General features: G+C 43.6%; 1 protein-coding gene and 1 pseudogene across 1 annotated transcript; both read right to left on the minus strand.

The window, feature by feature from the left end:
* Window positions 1-31: 31 nt before the first annotated feature.
* OXA1L (OXA1L mitochondrial inner membrane protein) lies at window positions 32-15,049 on the minus strand. Its single transcript, XM_052646141.1, has 10 exons — window positions 14,971-15,049; window positions 14,368-14,529; window positions 4,094-4,307; window positions 2,444-2,587; window positions 2,088-2,173; window positions 1,698-1,862; window positions 1,387-1,491; window positions 1,138-1,300; window positions 970-1,050; window positions 32-885 (listed from the first exon to the last, which is right to left on the minus strand). The coding sequence occupies exons 1-10, from the start codon at window positions 15,031-15,033 to the stop codon at window positions 755-757; spliced, it is 1,314 nt and encodes a 437-aa protein (XP_052502101.1). The 5' UTR covers window positions 15,034-15,049; the 3' UTR covers window positions 32-754.
* A 4,690-nt stretch (window positions 15,050-19,739) lies between these two features.
* On the minus strand, window positions 19,740-21,035 carry LOC128054271 (elongation factor 1-alpha 1-like; annotated as a pseudogene).
* Between the last annotated feature and the right edge of the window lie 255 nt (window positions 21,036-21,290).

A 21,290-nucleotide genomic window follows, 5' to 3' on the forward strand; every position in this document is an offset into this window, starting at 1 on the left:
CTAGACAATAAAAGGGTATGCTTCTGAACTCTGAGTGGCTTCATCATTTTTATATAATGTCTTATGGATAGTATCCATAAGCCAGGCAGGGAGACTAAAAACAATCTTATGTTAGAAAGAATCTGAGCATTTCTTCCCTCTTAAGCCAGCTGCTGAAGGCTGATGCAACCAGCCTCTACACGAGAAAACCTATGCTGCTGTAGCAAAATGCTAGGTTATTTGATAAAAGCTGTATCAACTTCTGTTCCTCTTATCACTAAGAACTTGAGCACATCTACTTCTTGAAGGATATTTTATAAGTAATCTTGGGATAAGTGAATGTGGTTCCTCCATATACATTCGCCACTTATCAGGCACACACCTCTGACTACAAGGCAAATATGGGCGTGCAACACATCTAGCCCTTAATGCCAGGTTACAACACTGAGATGCCTCCTAAGACTGCGGGCCAGCAGGAGCAATCATCACCCAAGCTACTCTTTCTGAAGCACACAATCCATGTCCCTTTTTAGTAAGTGTTAGGAAGCAGTGTGTAGCACAGAGGTTTACTAACTCTGCGGATGGGAAGACCACCTGGCTCTCAGGGTTCTTTCACACTTAGGTGGAAGAGTCTGTAGTGGAATCCAATTTTAAAATGAACATCAACATGTCCCACAGTTTCTAGGTCTGGCGCAAAGACCCAGCATGAAATCGTGTTCGAAGGCTGAGTCTCTGAAGAGACAGAGTTCCTGCCAGTGTGAGCAGGCAGCAGAGGTCAGCCAAGCGTGTCACGCCAGGGCTGCTTTGACTTTGCTTTGTTGCTGCTGCTGCTGCTGGGGGTGTTGGGAGGGTCATTCTTTCCATGCTGCAGCAGAGGGTTGTGGGCAAACGTCTGTCGTAACGGACCTGGGGAAGAAGAGAAAACAAATCCTGATGAGCGAAGAAAAGGAAGAAACAAATGACAGAATTTAGCCCGCAAGGGTTATTTACCCCTGGCAGCGAGCTCCAAGTGGTTCTGCATACGTCGTTCCCGCTCCTGTAGCTGATGGGCCATTTCGGCATTCTTCCAGCCTGTGTAAGGGGGAGGAAGACCATTGGTCCTGCACCCATTTCGAGACCACGTTCCCCCTGTCCTTGTCACAGAGGACGGGCCCTTACCTTGTTTGAAGCTCTTTATGAAGCCTTCCCGTGGAGGTAACTTGTCTGGGTCGTGCACAACACGTTGGGGAATTTTCAGTACAGTGCGTACAGCAGGAATACGGAGACAGGCCACCTGGCCCAGGGAAAACATGTTGGAGGAGAGCCAGTACATGAACACTGCCTGGATGAGAAGAGAAGGCACTCAGAAGCTGTGTCTCTGGGCAGCTTGCCAGGAGACTTGGAGCCAGCCCCTAAGCCATCACCTACCGTGGGGAAATGGACAGTTATGGGCAAGACTGCCAGGGGCATTAGTCTGATAAAATTTCTCATCCACTGAAGGTCAGAACTTTGCATGCCAGTTTCTGCACCTAACTGGGGAAAAAAAGAAAAGGCAAGGGAAGAACATGCATTTGACAAGCAACATGTCCCACACGAGCAAATGCAGGTCGTTGATCCTGGCTCAGATCTCTTACCCCTCAGTTCTGTCTCTCCAGAGAGTGAAGAATGGCCATTCTACACAACGGCTTTCCTTTCACTCTCCACTCTGCAGGACAGGCACTTGGCGAACCCGGGCTTACCTCTAGGACACCCCACATCGTAGCTGTGACCACCAGAGGTAATACGTAGATGGGGTCAGATAGAGTGAGATCCTGGAACCACCAGAGACCACCTGTCTGCAGGCTGGGCACGGGAAGGTTGGCCATTTCTCTCAAGGCAATGAAGAAGGAGATGAAGATCGGGGCCTGTGACACAGGATAAACAGCGTCAGGACCCTTTAACAGAGGGGACATTTTAATTACTCCGTTATTGAAACCCATAATGGGTTTATGTAGCATAATATCACCACCAACCTGCTTTTAGGGTCTAGGGTATGGGAAACAGAGGAGATAATCTGATTTTTAACTTTTGTTGTTGTTTCTCTTAATCTGATTGTTTCTGAAGTTAGAGGGGAAATGTTTTTTGCTCACCTGAGTCAGTGGTAGAATGAGAGGTCTAAAGAGTTTAATATCATGCTTTTTCTGGTAGAATGTCATCTCCGAGGAGGCCCTGTAAACTGGGAAGGGAGTAGAAGGTAATGGTTGGGCTAACAGCTAGGTTGGTGGAGGTGATCATCCTCATAACCTGGCCCATGAGTCAAATCTAACTGACCCTGGCCAGGCACTGGAAGCATGAGGCCCAAGAAGCAGGTATATCTTAGAACTTGCCCAACTGTAGTAACTCCCAATTTGAGTTGTTCCCCCTCCTACCCACTGCCCCCTCCCTGCCCCCAGCTGTACGTAGGGAAAACAGGTCCTCTCCCACGCTCGTTCTGCAACTGACTCACATTCTGTGTGGTTTCCTGTCAACTTGGCCTCTCTGATTCGAGCGGAAAACTTCTGAATCTCTGGCAAGTGATTGTGAATCTTGGCCGCCTCTCGCTGGCCCTTCACGATGAGAGGAAACACCAGGCAGCGGGCAAGGACTGTGCCTGGAAACACAAACCAGGAGTGGAGTGACATTCTGCATTCTCCATCAAGCCATTCTGCAGCTAGACGGTTAAACGTTTCTAGGTCTCCCTGAGAGGGTCTCTTGTCCCGACCTTCCCTCCCTGTGGCTCATGCCCACAGGCCCCAAAGGGCGTGGTGTGACTCAGTTCCTTTGAGGCTCAGTCCTCTGCTTTGACATCGAAAGCCTGGCATTAACTTCTCCAAACAAATGACCAGCAATCTTATTTCCTCAAAAAGGTGACAGAAGCTACTTTTATAGATCAATGGTTTCCAAATTTTCTATGATTAATGGACTCCTTTTTTCCTCAATTCTAAGTGTAACCACAATATACATAACAAATAAAATCAAGCTGCCCTGGGTGAGGAGGCTGTCTGACTGTTAAGACTGTTCAATCTCTGGAATTTGCTTTGCTCAGAAGCACTTTCACAGAACTCTGGGGCTCCCAGGAATGAAGTTTGAAAAATGCTGTCCTAGAAATGTCTGGAATAGGAGGTAATCTGGCGGCCTACTACTTTAACTCCTTCCTATTTCTTTTCTTACATTTCACATTTCCTGATCATTTCAACAAATATTTAGTTGATGGTATCTGTGATAAGCAAGTGGGCCTGGGCTGAGAAGAGACGAGGGGGAGATAACACATTTAGGCTTTATCACCATAATGGTAAATGGTGTGAAGTGGACGGAGAAGGGAGCTAAGGACAGAACCGGGAACACCAGCACTGAAGGGGCAGGTAGAGGACTGAGCAATGGAGATGGGAGGATATGGACAGAAAGTTGCAAAAGCCAAGGGGCAGGTTCCACACTCTACCGTGTCTAATGCAGAAAGGGCAAGTATGAAAAGTGGACTAAGAAATGATATCACTGGCAGTTAGAACAAGGTGGTGTAAGTCAGACTGCTGAGGGTCACAGAACAGAAAGAGAGAAAGGCCTACTGGGTGCAGAATAGAAGAGAAGGAGAAAGGGTAGTAGTTACAAGTGAATTAACAATGAGGGGAAGGAATTTACCAAGAAACACATGGTATGCTTGCACACATCTTTATGTTCAGAGTAGGCAATAAAGATGGAGAAGCTGAAGACACGGGGGACAGGAGGAGGATCACTGGAGCAATGTATGGGGAGAAACAGAATTTAAAGCAGTTTTAACCTTATAAGAGGAGCGATGTCAGTGTCTTCCCATCTGACCTGACCTGCTCTCCTGAATCAGGCGTCATCACTTTTACGGAGGTCCCCATACTTAAACCCTACCCTCACATTCAAAAACTTACACTTCTTAAATCCTAGGTGGTCTAGTGGTTTTAAAATGCCCCTCAAGAAATACAGTGGAGTGCATCTAAGTGTTACGAATCTCTATCACTCATTTGCATCGTCGGCTTTTCTCGGCTATAAACTTCTGCAACTATTTCCTCTATCCACGCAGAGCTGCCATCTTTAAAGTTCTACCCCAAACCCCCATTTCCTCTACCCTTGTACAGACATGTTCCCTTACATGCAGCAATGGCTCCCCACCATGGTAGGCCTAGGTTAACATGCATAAATTCAAGTAAGTTCTGGATCAGTCCCACTGGGGTGTAGGACCCCAGCCCAAGTTCAGCAAAGCTCTGCTCTGCAGCAGCTTGGATGATATCTGCAGCCTCTCCAGAAGCCACTTCAGGTACTGCTGTGGGTGGGGGAGTTGCAGGAATGACTGGAGGGGCCGGAACCTGTGGGGGAGAAAAGCCATGTGTTATATTCGGTCCCCAGAGGAGGAAATGGCAACCCACACTAGTATTCTTGTCTGAAAAATCCCATGGACAGAGGAGCCTGGTATGTTACTGTCCAAAGGGTCACACAGAGTCAGATATGGTTGAGCGACTAAGCACATTATATTCAGCAGGTGGCAGACACGTAGAAAACGAGGTCCCTCTTACAATAACCAACACTGGGGTGCTCTCTGGACTCCCTATTTCTTGTTCTCCCATGGTAGCCTATACTGTCCAAAGAATTCAAAGCTTAAAAAGGACATTTACTGTCAGGAAGTCAATTAAAAAATTTATTATTTTTCTGGGTTTTATGATGCTTATGGTATTTGTCAGTTTTTCAAAAAACATTACTTTGTAAAGGTTTATTTTAAATATATTCCTGTTCATGATTTTTAAAAAAGGATATTTTATTTTCCTCTCTAAGCAGGAAGATAAGTTACTCAGAATAAGACTTCATGACTCTCCTTCATGTTAGGAAGTTATTTCTTGTATTAGTATTTTCCAAATTTCAGTTGCATCAGTATCACTGGCACGATTTTGCATACACTTAAGCTATTATAATTTTTCTTTAAACAACTCAGTTTTTAAGATGATACCTACTTGGTGCTGAGAAATACTCAGTTCAGTTCAGTTCAGTCACTCAGTCATGTCCGACTCTGTGACGCTATGAATCACAGCACGCCAGGCCTCCCTGTCCATCACCAACTCCCGGAGTTCACTCAGACTCATGTCCATCGAGTCAGTGATGACATCCAGCCATCTCATCCTCTGTCGTCCCCTTCTTCTCCTGCCCCCAATCCCTCCCAGCATCAGAGTCTTTTCCAATGAGTCAACTCTTTGCATGAGGTGGCCAAAGTAGTGGAGTTTCAGCTTCAGCATCATTCCCTCTAAAGAAATCCCAGGACTGATCTCCTTCAAAATGGACTGGCTGGATCTCCTTGTAGTCCAAGGGAGTCTCAAGAGTCTTCTCCAACACCACAGTTCAAAAGCATCAATTCTTCGGCGCTCAGCCTTAAATCAGGGACATGCAAGTTGTAATTGTGTCAATTGAAAAAATGCACAACCTCAAAGTTGAGAATTGTGTTTTATTTGGGACATTACTAAGGACTTGAGCCCAGGACACAGCCTCTCAGCTCTGAGGAAGGAGCCAGGATATGCAAGAATTTTTGCAAAACAAACAACCCCAAAAAACCAGGTAGTCAAACACCAAAAGATTACTGCTAATTAAAGAAAAACCAGGTAGGTGTCTTAAGTTAATGAATTTAGTGCTTTTCTATGCATGGAAAGCTACAAGAGTCTGGGTTTACTGAAATCATTCCTTTGATATATACCTTAACTTTCTAGGGCCAGTAGGGCCAGTATTCTGCTTCTCCATCCTGAATCCCCTCAGGATGCACTACAGGGGTGGCTGCAGTGGCTGATGGCCCCAATATACTTTGTTTGCTGACGTGGCAGGTGACATTCTTTGGTCATAAATTTTTTCTTTTTTTTTTCCTCTTTTCAGCTCATAAATTTGACCAAAAGTTGGGAGGCATTATGACTAGTTTTGTCCCATGGCACTAGAAAGGCTGTTGTGTAGATCTGGCAAAGATTCTGCTGATAGGCCTGCTACTTTTGGATCAGGCCCTGTTGATAATCTAAAATTCTCTAGACTGCCTGTGAAACACCGCTATGTGGAAGAAAAATGTTGCCTGCCATATGAGTAAACAGAGGAACAGCAGCCATCAGCCTCCCTCGACTGTATACCCCGAGGGGATTCAGGATGGAGAAACACAGAATACTGGTGCTGTATACTGGTGGCTCAGACTGTGAAGTGGCTGTCTACAATGCGGGAGACCTGGGTTCAATCCCTGGGTCGGGAAGATCCACTGGAGAAGGAAATGGAAATCCACTCCAGTACTATTGCCTGGAAAATCCTACGGACAGAGGAGCCTGGTGGCTACAGTCCATGGGGTCACAGAGTCGGACACGACTGAGCGACTTCACTTACTTACTTACTTACTTATACTTAAGGTGCTTATCAAAGGAATGATCTCAACAAGCCCAGACTCTTACATCAGTCTATACACAGAAAAGTGCTAAACTCATCAACTTGAGAGATCTAGTTTTCCTTTAATACTTTTTTTTTTTTTTAAATCTTTTGATATTCTGACTACCTGTTCCCTGCCACCTCTCCAAACTTCCATGTATACCGGCTCTTCCCTTAGCTCTTTGGAACAGTCCCTCAGAGCTTATCTGAGAGGCAGTCTTCCAGGCTTAAGTCCTTAGCAAGTTCACTGAATAAAACATAATCTTCAACTTTTGGGTTGTACACTTTTTACAGTTAACAATTTTGGTGACTACAAAAGGATCCAGAGTATACCTCTCTCCTTCACCTGAACTCTACGAGGACTTAGGGCCTCATATTAGCAGAGGCCTCTTGGGGCTGTCTGCCTCCTTGGAGAGTCCAGACAAATCAGGGGAATTCTTGGATCTCCTGACTATTGGCTGATGATTCTGAGTTTCATTTGGCAGTATTTAACTGGTACCTGGCTGCCCAGCTGAAAGATACTAGGGGAGCCCAGATGAAAGATGGGGAGTTGCTCAGTAGAGACACTGAGCAGTCTAAACTGGGTGATTAGATGAGAGGCTGGCCTAACATCTTTGCCTCCAGCTAACACTCTAGCCAAGTCTATGTATGTACAAAACTTACACTTACAAGTACTCACTTAATTGGGAACTAAAGGAAATCTTGCCCTGAAAATGGCCAATATGGGGGTCTTTTATTGCATTTGCAGTTAAGTTTGACGAACCTGGATAACCACGATGGTGTGATCACTCATCTAAAGCCAGACATCCTGGAGTTTGAAGTCGAATGGGCCTTAGGAAGCATTACTACAAACAAAGCTAGTGGAAGTGATGGAATTTCATCTGAGTTATTTCAAATCCTAAAAGATGGTCGCAAAGAGTCAGACATGACTGAGCGACTGAACCGAACTGAACTGAAATGAAAAGATGATGTTGTGAAAGTACTGCACTCAATATGCCAGCAAATTTGGAAAAACTCAGCAGTGGCCAAAGGACTGGAAAAGGTCAGTTTTTATTCCAATCCCAAAGAAAGGCAATGCCAAAGAATGTTCAAACTGCACAACTCTACCTATTTCACATGCTAGCAAGGCAACAAGCTGGATTTAGAAAAGGCAGAGGAACCAGATGTCAAATTGCCAACATATGCTGAATCACAGAAAAAGCAAGGGAATTCCAGAGAAACATCTACTTCTGCTTCACTGACTATGTTAACTGCAGAAAATTCTTAAAGAGACAGGAATACCAGAACATCTTACCTGCCTCCTGTAAGAAAGGAGAAACCTATATACAAGTCAGGAAGCAATAGTTAGAACGGGACATGGAACAACAGACTGGTTCCAAACTGGGAAAGGAGTACGTCAAGGCTGTATATTGTCACCCTGCTTATTTAACTTCTATGCAGAATACATCATGTGAAATGCCGAACTGGACGAAGCTCAAGCTGGAATCAAGACTGCAGGGAGAAATGTCAATAACCTCAGATATGCAGATGACTCGACTCTAATGGCAGAAAGAGGAACTAAAGACCCTCTTGATACAGGTCGAAGAGGAGAGTGAAAAAGCTGGCTCAAAACCCAACATTCAAAAAAACTAAGATCATGGCATCCGGTTCCACTACTTCATAGCAAATAGATGAGGAAACAATGGAAACAGTGACAGACTTTATTTTCTTAGGCTCCAAAATCACTGTGGACAGTGGCGGCAGCCATTAAATTAAAAGACACTTGCTCCTTGGAAGAAAAACTATGACAAATCTAACAACGTATTAAAAAGCAGAGACATCACTTTGCCAACAAAGGTCCGTATAGTCAAAGCTATGGTTTTTGCAGTAGTCATGTACAGATGAGAGAGTTGGATCATAAAGGAGGCTGAGTGCTGAAGAATTGGTGCTTTTGAACTGTGGTGCTAGAGAAGACACTTGAGAGTCCCTTGGACTGCAAGGAGATCAAAGGAGTCAATTCTAAAGGACATCAACACTGAATATTCATTGGAAGCACTGATGCTGAAGTTCCGATACTTTGGCCATCTGATGTGAAGAGTCAACTCACTGGAAAAGACCCTGATGCTGGGAAAGACTGAGAGCAAGAGGAAGAGGGGGTGACAAACGATGAGATGGTTGGATGGCATCATCGACTCAATGGATATGAGTTTGAGCAAACTCCAGGAGATAGTGAAGGACAGGGAAGCCTGGCATGGTGCAGTTCATGGGGTCACAAAGAGGTGGACACCACTGAGCACCTGGACAAAAGACTCCTGTATCTTTCCTTACACAGAAAAGTGCTAAACTCATTAACTTGAGACACTTGGTTTTTCTTTAACAGTAATCCTTTGATGTTTCAACTACCTTTTTGTTTGTTTTGCAAAACTCCTATATACCTTGGCTCCTCCCTCACCTCTTTGGAACAATCCCTCAGAGCTGAGAGCCTGCATCCTAGTTAAGTCCTCAGTAATGCCCCAAATTCTCCAAGCCAGGCTTCAACAATACAGGAACCATGAACTTCCAGATGTTCAAGCTGGACTTAGAAAAGGCAGAGGAACCAGAGATCAGATTGCCAATATCCGTTGGGTCATCTAAAAAGCAAGAGAGTTCCAGAAAAACATCTACTTCTGCTTTATTGACTACACCAAAGCCTTTGACTGGATCACAAAAAACTGTGGAAAATTCTTAAAGAGATGGAAATACCAGACAACCTTACCTGCCTAATGAGAAATCTGTATGCAGGTCAAGAAACAAGTTAGAACTGGACATGGAAAAACAGACTGGTTCCAAATTGGGAAAGGAGTATGTCAAAGCTGTATATTGTCACCCTGCTTATTTATCTTCTATGCAGAGTCCATCATGAGAAATGCTGGGCTGGATGAAGCACAAGCTGGAATCAAGATTGCCAGGAGAAATGTCAATAACATCAGATATGCAGATGACACCACCCTGATGGCAGAGAGTGAAGAAGAACTACAGAATCCCTTGAAAGTGAAAGAGGAGAGTGAAAAAGTTGGCTTAAAGCTCAACATTCAGAAAACTAAGATCATGGCATCTGGTCCCATCACTTCAGGCAAATAGATGGGGAAACAATGGAAACAGTGAGAGACTTTATTGGGTGGTGGTGGGCGGGGGCTCCAAAATCACTGCAGATGGTAACTTGCAGCCATGAAATTAAGACGGTTGCTCCTTGGAAGAAAAGCTCCAACCTAGACAGCATATTAAAAAGAAGAGACATCACTTTGCCAACAAAAGTCCGTCTAGTCAAAGCTATGGTTTTTCCAGTAGTCAAGTACGGATGTGAGAGTTGGACTATAAAGAAAGATGACTGCCAATGAATCGATGCCTTTGAACTGTGGTGTTGGTGAAGACTCCTGAGAGTCTCCTGGACTGCAAGGAGATCCAACCAGTTCATCCTAAAGGAAATCAGTCCTGAATATTCATTGGAAAGACTGATGCTGAAGCTGAAACTCCAGTACTTTGGCCACCTGATGCGAAGAGCTGACTCATTTGAAAAGACCCTGATGCTGGGAAAGATTGAAGGCAGGAGGAGAAGGGGCCGACAGTGGATGAGATAGCTGGATAGCATCACTGACTTGATGGATATGAATTTGAGTAAGCTCCCAGAGTTGGTGATGGACAGGGAAGCCTGGCGTGCTGCAGTTCATTGGTGTCTCAAAGAGTCGAACACGACTGAGTGACTGAACTGAACTGAATGCCCCAAATAAGACACAACTCTCAACCTTTATGTTGTGCCTTTCCCCTCCCAGTTGACAACTCATCTATTTTGCCACACCATGTGGGTTGTGGATTTCCTAACTTATGAAAATAACACCAAGTTATTATTTTTTCTTGCTGAAAACTCTGCCAAAGAATATGAACTTATTGACTTCTTTAACACCAGATATTAATTTACTATTTCCTAGATCACATGAATCTGAAAGTTATTCTGGCCAGTTTCCTTTATATTTAGAAAGAGTTAATTCGTAAGCAATTAAAATCAATTAAATAAAGGCATTTTATAAATTTAATTTTGAAAGTATATCAGAGGTAGTGACATCTTATATGTATAATATATATACAGACATACAAACAGACAATACTAAAGATCTCATAGTTTCATTAAAATATTTAGTTATGTGGAAAAGGAAATGGCAACCCATTCCAGTATTCTTGCCTGAGAAATCTCATTGACAGAGAAGTCTGGGGGGACTACAATCCATGGGATCACAAAGAGCTGCACACAACTTAGCAACCAACAACAACAAAAAACTTAAGTTATGAATCAAGTATTAATAAACTTACTAGTTTAGGGGCTATATTTACATTTCTGATTTGTAGAGATTTTCAAGACAAAAATAGTTGCTTTTAATTTCCCAAAGAACTGGTCAATTGCCTAAGTGATACTAAGACTGATTTGCCGAACTAAATTTTGTTTTCTTTTTTAATCACTGACTTCTAACTAAACTGAAAATCAAGATTTCTACATTATAGAACTTTAGGGTTCAATTTACTATGTCTTCAAAATTTTTATAAGGCATTCAACAAAGGCCCTCTTTCCGAGTGCACCGGTTAGACCCAGAGCAAATCTCTATTACTATTTTTGCTAGCCCTGGAACATCAGCTCCCAGTTTTTACGTTATGTTGTGTGTGCTCTGGTAACCTTACTGGTTTCCTTTAGTATGCTTAATTACTATAGTCTGAGGAGCAGACTTATATGCCCTGTCTTATAATAATAACAGGCCAGGGAGTGAGACACGATGTCTATCCCACAATAAGGCAAAAGAGATATAATCATCTTACATAAAGCCCATTTAAATATACCAGTTTTGATAAATTTTTATCTCATTTCTATCAACTTCTATAACTTTAACTTTAGTCTCTGTCAGGATCACATCAAGTCTTGGTCTTAGAAAGGAGTCCAGAAACTTCCTTTTTAATCAAATCATTTGATCTATTTTTGTACAAAAGGCTCTGGGTTCCCAGTGAGAGGTTGAGCCAAGGGACTCAGGCTCTTTTATCAATTTTTTAAAACTTAATCAATTGCCCTAATTGTTGTCCCAAGCAACTGTTAGTCAGATATCTCTGTATAAGTTTCTTCTAGCCTTTAGGGGGAAGAAAATCTAATACTGGGGACCAATAACGTTGGTCCATCAAACCTCAGGTAATGTGTTGAAACCTTTTGTTTTAATCCTATTAGCATCTGTTTTATATTTCTTATTTCTTAATATAACCACTTAAAGATTTCTTTATCCATTTGGTACACAAGTTCTTTAACATTTCCACTTTTGTGGGAAGAAGTTTCTAGACTTTCTCTTCATTTCTTAAACCTCCGTTAATCAGCCTAATCAACATTAATTGTCTTCATGTTTTTATTAGCATCTGTAAGACCCACTCACTGAAGGGAAACAGAAACCACAAATAAGGTTTCCCAAACCTTTTTAAAAAAAAACAAAAAGACCTAACAGAATTCCTAGGTTAACTACTGTGTGTGTGAGTGTGTGTGTAGTCACCTTCTGCTTTTTTTTCCCATAGGTATCAATAAAATAGCTGTATATAATGAGAGCTCTGTAAAAATGCATCTTTTAAGACATTTTTCCAATTTAAACGATCAGTGGTTATTGACAGGTGGCATTTTAATTATTACTCAAATCAGTAAGAGAAAAGAGGTACCCCTACAAGAAAGTCCAAAGGATGTAGCCTTCAGAAGATCTATAAAGTTTACTCAAAACAGTATAAGAAAGTAAGGATCGTTATTGTATAGGCTGATGCAACCAAGATTAAGATGACTGAAGTCCCTGAGAATTGTCACGGTCAGACAAAAGACGGCCCAGAAGCTCAGTCTATTTGATTGGCTGCCATATGTACACCATACGTGTACTTACTTTCTGGATAGCAGAAACCAACTGCTCAAAACACACAAACGAGGCGCCTAAGATCAGGTAGGACATTTACATCTCAAAGACACAGAAAATGGAAGTTCCCTCTAGAAGGGGTTTTGTTTCTTCGTAAGATCAGAATTCTGAAAAGATGTTTTATCAAGCTGGCTTCCTCTTACTGCATACAAAATAAAAAAAGCCCCATACTGGCCATTTTCAGGGCAAGATTTTCTTTAATTCCCAATTAAGTACATACTTGTAAGTGTAAGTACAGAAATCCAGCTGGCTTCTTGAAAAAATGTTAGACCAGCTTCTCATCTAATCACCCAGTTCAGATGGCTCAGAGTCTCTCAACTGAGCAAATCCTAGTATATTTCAAATGGGGAGCCAGGTACCTGTTCAGTTCAGTCGCTCAGTCGTGTCCAACTGTGACCCCATGAATCACAGCACTCCAGGCCTCCCTGTCCATCACCATCTCCCGGAGTTCACTAAGACTCATGTCCATCGAGTCAGTGATGACATCCAGCCATCTCATCCTCTGTCGGCCCCTTCTCCTCTTGCCCCCAATCCCTCCCAACATCAGAGTCTTTTCCAATGAGTCAACGCTTCGCATGAGGTGGCCAAAGTACTGGAGTTTCAGCTTTAGCATCATTCCTTCCAAAGAAATCCCAGGGCTGATCTCCTTCAGAATGGACTGGCTGGATAGTCCAAGGGACTCTCAAGAGTCTTCTCCAACACCACAGTTCAAAAGCATCAATTCTTCAGCGCTCAGCCTTCTTCACAGTCCAACTCTCACATCCATACATGACTACTGGAAAAACCATAGCCTTGACTAGATGGACCTTAGTCGGCAAAGTAATGTCTCTGCTTTTGAATATACTATCTAGGTTGGTCATAACTTTACTTCCAAGGAGTAAGCGTCTTTTAATCTCATGGCTGCAATCACCAAGGATTATCAACCAGTAATTGGGAGATCCGAGAACCAGGACAGACTCACCCACACTTGTCTGGACTCTCTGAGGAGGCAGATAGGCACAAGAGGCCCCTGCTTGTACCACGGCCCCAGTTCAGGGGAAGGGGGAAATGCTACTCTGGGCCCCTTCACTGGTAGCCCAAACTGCCCACTGGAAAAAAAAAAAAAAAAACCAAGACCTAAAAGTTGAGAATTGTGTTTTATTTGGGGCATTACTGAGGGGCTTCCCTGGTGGCTCAGATGGTAAAGAATCACCCTGCAAAGCAGGAGACCAGGGTTTGATCCCTGGGTGGGGAAGATCCCCTGGAGAAGGGAAGGGCTATCCACTCCAGTATTCTTGCCTGGAGAATTCCATGCACAGAGGAGCCTGGCAGGCTATAGTCCATGAAGTTGCAAAGAGTTGACTGAAGGACTAATACTTATTATTATTACTACTCGGGTCTTAAGCCTAGGACACAGCCTCTCAGCTCTGAGGAACTGTTCAGAAGAGGTAAGGGAGGAGCCAGGATATACAGGAGTTGGCCAAACAACTCCCCTCACCCCCAGCCCAACCAGGTAATTACAACACCAAAAAATTACTGCTAATAAAAACCAGAAGTCTCAAGTTAATGAATTTAGTATTTTCTATGTACAGAAAGATGCAAGAGTTTGGGCATACTAAAATCATTCCTTTGACATGTACCCTAACTAGCTACTGCTAATATTCTGTTTCTCCATCCTCAATTCCCTCAGGGTGCACCTGTTGGGGGTGGCCACTGAGACTGTTGGCCTCAGCGTCCTTTGTTTATTGATATGGTAGGTGACATTCTTTATCCACATTTGACATGCAAATTATAATTTTTCCAATATACAAACAGAACTGCATCTTATTTCACCATCAGTGGCTTGCCACCATTCTGGCCAACAACACCTTGTTTACAACATAAACTTTTCCTCCTGTGCTCTCAATAATTTTACCACTGATGTGAATATCTATCCCAAGCAGAGATGCTATCATTTGGGGAGTTGGGTGGTGTGTGGACAAGAACATAGCTCCATATTCCCCTCCCAGTCAAAGCAAAATAAAAATAAAATCTGCAAGAAGCACCATTCTTAACATTTCAGGGACAAAATGTCTCTTACCTGCGCTTCTCCAAAAGAGACGGCAGAGGTACTGAGGCCGCGGGGGCCTGGGGCCATGAGCAGGACATAGCGCGGGTGCCCGCGGCACCGGTCGGCTGGGGACCCGAGCCCAGCTGTCAGCGGTTTCCGGGGCCACTGGCAGGGCCCTGCGACGCTGTGGAACTGAGTGGGTAAAAGGGAGATGGAGTCCTTTTATCAGGTAAAATCGCTTATTATGCTCACCCCTCCCCTCAAGAGACAGGCAGCCAATTTCCACAGGTCAGGACTCTTCTACTCCCCGCGCTCAGACTGCGAGCCTGAAAGCATGCAAGCAGTGAGTCCTGCTTCTCAGCTACCGCAGACCCACCCCGGGGCCCAGAAGTGGAGGCTGAGGTTTCTCTAGAAGAGGTGACGCTTGTCCCAGGAACAGACTAAGGTACGAGGCTGCTGACCCCGCGGTGTCTGGGACGTAACCCTTCCGCGCCCTCATATGACCCCAGGCCACGAGAGGGAGGTCCGGGTGAGCAGGTCAGCGTCTGCTCATGCCCGTCTGCACAAGCCACTCCTGGCTCTGCTCACAGGGACAGTGCGGCATCCTGGCGCTCGGTCCCGGGGTATCCTTACCTGACGCCGGGGCCCTAGTAAGCGCAGAAGCTGCCGGCGCCCGCGCATCAACGCCAGCGCCATCTTGCCGAGAAGAGGACATAAGTTCGCGTCTGCGCACTGAAAACCGCAGCCTCGCGGGAGGAAGCCCTTTTGGAAATGGGCGTGAAGTCAGAGCTTTACCACACTCAGGAGGTAAAGGAAACTGGCGCTTGGCGGCCATATTTGAAGTGGGTAAGAAGGCGCAGGGGGAAATTAACGAGATTGCGCTGTTACTGTTTTCAGGAGATTGAAGTTCAGAGCCTTATAACTGGCTTTTGTTAGTGACTGTAAATCCTGAGCGGGTTTCCCTCTATCCTTTAAATCCGCTATTCTCTAAAAAATACTCTCCAGAGGGTCTTGGCTGTCCTCGGTGTGGGTTTTCTGTACCCGGTGATGTTTGATTTTTTGTTGCTAGGTAATATTGTATTGTACCGGGAAGCCTGGAGTGCTGCAGGCAGTCCGTGGGGTCTCAAGAGTCAGACGCAACTGAACTACAACAAATTACAGTGCGTGCTAAGTTACTTTAATCGTGTCCAACTCTTTGCGACACCATGGACTGTAGCCCACCAGGTTCCTCTGTCCATGGGATTCTTCAGGCGAGAATATTGGTGTGGGTTGTTATTTCCTCCTCCAGGGAATCTTCCCAATTCAGGGATCGAACCGGTGTCTCTTATGTCTCCTGCATTGGCAGGCAAGTTCTTTACCACTGAAGCCACCTGGGAAGCCCCTGTAATCACTGATCCAGTGAAATTTGAGAATGGTCTGGAATTAGACAGAAATTGAAGGAAGGCAGCTTCTAGGAAATTCTTTCCTTCCAGATAAAAAGAGAAAGCTTCAAGAGGAGGCTTTATCTTGTGCTTTTCTTAGGGACTGATTGAGGAGCCTCTTGTGACATTGAGGGGACAAATCTTTATTAAAAAATGTATTTAGTTGCAGCATGTGAACTCTCACTCAGGACATGTGGGATCTAGCTCCCTGACCAGGGATGAACTTTGGCCTTCTGCCTTGGGAGCAAGGAGTCTTAGCCATTGGACCACCAGCGAAGTCCCCTAGGGGACAAATCTTTAAAGATGAGAAGTGAACGTGCTGAAGATGGTTGTATGGAAAGATAGAAAATCCCCTGGAAAATCCCCTGAATACTTGATGATGTCATTGAGCTGTTGCTGCATCAGAGTTAGACCTACCTGTCTCTAGATTTTGTTGTCTAAGATAACTGATGGTCTTTATTGTCGAAATCTTTATGACACATTAGTAACATGTTGGATGTCATTGTAAACAAGCTTTTAAAAGTTGCTTTGAAAAATTAATAGAGGTAATGACAAATATACAGCTATAGAACACTTGGCAAAAAATCGAAAACCAGAAAACCAAAAACCAAACAACCTGTGATAGACTGTTAATTTGGTCAGTCAGTTCAGTAGCTCAGTCTTGTCCGACTCTTTGTGACCCCATGGACTGCAGCACGCCAGGCCTCCCTGTCCATCATCAAACTCCGGGAGCTTACTCAAACTCATGTCCATCGAGTCAGTGATGCTATCCAACCATCTCATCCTCTGAAGTCCCGTTCTCCTCCTGCCTTCAATCTTTCCCAGCATCAGGGTCTTTTCCAGTGACTCAGTTCTTTGCATCAGGTGGCCAAAGTATTGTAGTTTCAGCTTCAGCAGCAGTCTTTCCAATGAATATTCAGGACTGATTTCCTTTAGGATGAACTGGTTGGATCTCCTTGCAGTCCAAGGGACTCTTAAAAGTCTTCTCCAATACCAGCCACAGTTCAAAAGCAACAATTCTTCTGTGGTCAGCTTTCTTTATAGTCCAACTCTCACATCCATACATGACAACTGGAAAAACCATAACCCTGCCTAGATGGACCTTTGTTGGCAAAGTGATGTCTCTGCTTTTTAATATGCTGTCTAGGTTGGTTATAACTTTCCTTCCAAGGAGCAAGCATCTTTTAATTTCATGGCTGCAGTCACTATCTGCAGTGATTTTGGAGCCCAAAAAAGTAAAATCTGCCACTATTTCCACTGTTCCCCATCTATTTGCCTGAAGTAATGGGACCAGATGCCATGTTCTTAGTTTTCTGAATGTTGAGCTTTAAGCCAACTTTTTCACTCTCCTCTTTCACTTTCATCAAGAGGCTTTTTAGTTCTTCTTCACTTTCTGCCATCAGGGTGGTGTCATCTGCATATCTGAGGTTATTGATATTTCTACCAGCAATCTTGATTCCACCTTGTGCTTCATCCAGCCCAGCATTTCTCATGATGTACTCTGCATATAAGTTAAATAAGCAGGGTGACAATATACTGCCTTGACGTACTCCTTCTCCTATTTGGAACCAATCTGTTGTTCCATGTCCTGTTCTAACTATTGCTTCCTGACCTACATATAGGTTTCTCAAGAGGCAGGTGAGGTGGTCTGGTATTTCCATGTCTTTAAGAATTTTCCATAGTTTATTGTTATCCACACAGTCAAAGGCTTTGGCATAGTCAATAAAGCAGAAATAGATGTTTTTCTGGAACTCTCTTGCATTTTCAGTGACCCAGCAGATGTTGGTAATTTGATCTCTCGTTCTTCTGCCTTTTCTAAAATCAGCTTGAACATCTGGAAGTTCATTGTTCACATATTGTTGAAGCCTGGATTGGAGAATTTTGAGCATTACTTTACTAGCATGTGAGATGAGTGCAATTGTGTGGTAGTTTGAGCATTCTTTGGCATTGCCTTTCTTTGGGATTGGAATGAAAACTGACCTTTTCCAGTCCTGTGGCCACTGCTGAGTTTTCCAAATGTGCTGGCATATTGAGTGCAGCACTTTCACAGCATCATCTTTTAGGATTTGAAATAACCCAACTGGAATTCTGTCACCTCCACTAGCTTTGTTTTTAGTGATGCATTTTGGTAGCCCCAAATGAATCTTCCCTCTCAGTTTTGCACCATTGATAGTTCACGTCTCTTGAATCTGAGCTGGCCTATGGCTTGCTTTGGTCCTTAGAATTCATCCTAGGGCTATGCCTTTTGTGTGTGTGTGTGTGTGTGTTAGTTGCTCAGTCGTGTCTGACTCTTTGTGCCGTGTGTGTGTGTTTGTGTGTGTGTGTTAGTCACTCTGTGTGTGTGTGTTAGTCGCTCTGTCATGCCTTACTCTTTGTGACCCCATGGACTGTAGCTGGCCAGGCTTCTCTGTCCAAGGAATTCTCTAGGCAAGAATACTGGAGTGGGTTGCCATTCCCTTCTCCAGGGACCATCTCCACCCAGAGATCGAACTTGGGTCTCCCGCATCGCAGTCAGATTCTTTACTGACTGTATGCCTTAAGAAAGCTTAATAGCTTCTACTTTACATTCAGGGGGAAGTGGCATTGGACTTCCATGCTGTGTAAAGTGTAAAGCCCAACCTAACCACATGGAGGAACCCTGGCTGAGGGCTTGGCTAACAGCACCCACTGAGCTCCCAGCCAACAGTCACAACCAACTCTCCAGCCATGTGAAGAAGGTCATTTTGCAAGCGGCTTCTTCAGCCTCTACTGTAGCTGTTGATACTTTGGATGACTCTGTGTGGGGCAGAGATAGGCTGCCCAGCTCTGCCCAAGCTGCAGAATACAAGCAAATACAATGATTGTGGTTTTAGCCACTAAGTTTTAGAGTACTTTGTTGTGTGGCAGTAGATAACTGAAATGAATTAAAATGTTATGTGAATAGGTTTTTGTACTTCAGAAAACATTTCATTACTACTAAAGCCAAATGAGGTCTGCTTATATTAGTTTGCACTGGTTTCTGACTTTTTTTCTGTGTTTTTTTATTGCGTTTCATGAAAATTAGCCCTGTTTCCCCCTCTAGATAATACAATTCTAGAGGCAGAGAGCAAGTCTCCTCTCTTTTGCACTTTTTCTCTCTCATCAAGCTTTGTTTTAGGGCTTCTCTGGTGGTTCAGTGGCTAAGAATCTGCCTTCCAGTGCGGGGGACTCAGGTTTGATCCCTGATTGGGGAACTGAGATCCCATGTGCAAAACCTGTACACTAGAGTCTGCGTCCTCTGGAGCCCATTCTCTGCAACTAGAGAAGCCCTTGTGACTAGAGAGAACTCTTCCTTGAGCTGCAACAAAGACCCAGCATGACCAAAAATAAATCAAAGTTAAATAAAAGGTTTGTTTTAATGGAACGCAAAATTCTGTGACAGACTTTTGGTCAAGTTGTTTCTATTAAAAAGTGCTGATTTTCATACATGCTGCTCTATTTAAATAGATAAACAGCAAGCACCTACTGTATAGCATAGGGAAGGCTGCTCAAAATTCTGTAGTAATCTAAATGGGAAAGGGAATTTGAAAAAGAATAGATACATGTATAAGAATAACTGAATCACTTTGCTGTACACCTGAAACTAACACAGCATTGTTAATCAACTATGCTCAAATATAAAATAAAAATAAAAAAATGTTCAAATAAAAAATTGCCGATTTTAAAAACTAGTAACTTTAAACTGCCCATACAAAACAAATGGTCCACAAAACATTCTCCTTTCCTTCTGAAGGTTTTGTGATGCAGTGTTATCATTAACCCTGTCTTTTATTATTGAATGTAAACAGCCAATTGAGACAAACAGTTCTGAGACTATTCTTCCACCACTGATTAAGACTGGGGTGGCAGGTATTGGGGATAATATTCATTTAGTCTTCTGAGCTTTCTGGGAAGACTTGGTGACCTTGCCAGCTCCAGCTGTGTTCTTGTCCACTGTTTTGATGACACTTACAGCCATCTATTTCATGTCATAAACAGTAAAAAATGACCCAGAGGAGGATAATCAGAGAAGCTCTCAAAACACTTGGGCTTACCAGAAACCATATCAATGATGGCAGCAACACCTGCTTCAAGAATTAGGGGCCACTTCCAGCTTTTCCTTAGAATGACCATCAATCTTCAGCTCAGTAGACTTGCAAGTGATGTGAGCTGTGTGACAGTCCAGCACAGGTGTATATCCAGCACTGATTTAGCCAGATTGGTTCAAGATAATCACCTTGAGCTGTGAAGCCAGCTCTTATTGGTGAGTCATTTTTGCTGTCACCAGTTGCATTGCCACAATGAATATTTTGACATCAAAATCACTCAAAGGTTCATGATGCATTTCAATAGACTTTACTTTAGTTCAGTTTACATTCAGAAGGAAAGGAGAATGTTTTGTGGACCATTTGTTTTATATGGGCAGTTTAAGTTACTTAACTTTACTTCAGTTGTAACATTAACTGGAGAACACCAGTCTGTATTGGACATACAGGGACAGTACCAGTGCCACCAATTTTATAGATGTCTTAGAGGGGCAGATGCAAGGGCTGGTCAGTTGCAATAACTGGTGGCAGGAGGCAGTCCAGAGCTTCAAGCAGTGTGGTTCCACTGTCTTTGCTGTCTTTACAGGTGAATTTCCAGTCCTTGAACCAAGGTGTGTTAGCACTTGGCTCCAGCATGTTGTCACCAGTCCAACCAGAAATTGGCACAAATGCTACTGTGTCAGGGTTGTAGCCAATTTTCTTAATGTAGGTGCTGGCTTCCTTAATGATTTCCTTGTAGTATCCCTTCTGGCTCTAGGGTGGTTCAGTAGAATCCATTTTGTTAACACTAATGATTAGTTGTTTCACACTCAGAATATAGGCCAGAAGGGCATGCTCGCAGTTCTGCCCATTCTTGGAGATGACTGCTTCAAATTCATCAACACCAGCAACAACAATCGGGACAGCGCAGTCAGACTGAGATATATCTGCAATCGTGTTGTTGATAAGTCTTTGTGTTCTGGGGCATCAATGTTGGTCACATAGTACTTGCTGGCCTCGAATTTCCTTGGGGAGATATTAATGGTGATATCTCACGTTCAGCTTTCAGTTTATCCAAGACTCAGACACACTTGAAGGAGACCTCTCCCATCTCAGCAGCCTCTCTCTCAAACTTTTTGATGGTTCTTTGTCCATTCCACCACATTTGTAGATCAGATGGCCAGTAGTGGTAGACTTGCCTGAATCTATTCTGTCCAATGACAGCAATGTGGATATGAGTCTTTTCCTTTCCCATTTTGGCTTAGATTTAGTGATGGTTTTTATGACACATGTTCCTGGTGGCAAACCCATTGTTCAAAAGCCTTTTGGCGCCTGCTTTTAAAAAATGTTAAAGTTGCCGTTCATTTCATTTATTACTAAAAATAATTCTCTGTATTGTTTATTAATTTATTCTTTGGCTGTGCTGGGTCTTTGTTGCTGCTTATGGGCTTTCTCTTCATTGTGGTTTGAGGGCTTCTCACTGATGGCTTCTCTTGTTTGGGAGCACAAG

This window comes from Budorcas taxicolor, chromosome 10 (genome assembly GCF_023091745.1).
Source record: "Budorcas taxicolor isolate Tak-1 chromosome 10, Takin1.1, whole genome shotgun sequence".
In the NCBI taxonomy this organism is placed as follows: Eukaryota; Metazoa; Chordata; class Mammalia; order Artiodactyla; family Bovidae; genus Budorcas; species Budorcas taxicolor.

Excerpts from the sequence above, each read along its gene's own strand:
- OXA1L (XM_052646141.1), bottom strand. The coding sequence starts at position 15,033 with ATGGCGCTGGCGTTGATGCGCGGGCGCCGGCAGCTTCTGCGCTTACTA. Across the intron at positions 1,863-2,087 it reads TCATTCTACCACTGACTCAG|GCCCCGATCTTCATCTCCTT; the intron begins GTGAGCAAAAAA and ends CCTGTGTCACAG. Across the intron at positions 886-969 it reads CTTGGAGCTCGCTGCCAGGG|GTCCGTTACGACAGACGTTT; the intron begins GTAAATAACCCT and ends CTTCTTCCCCAG.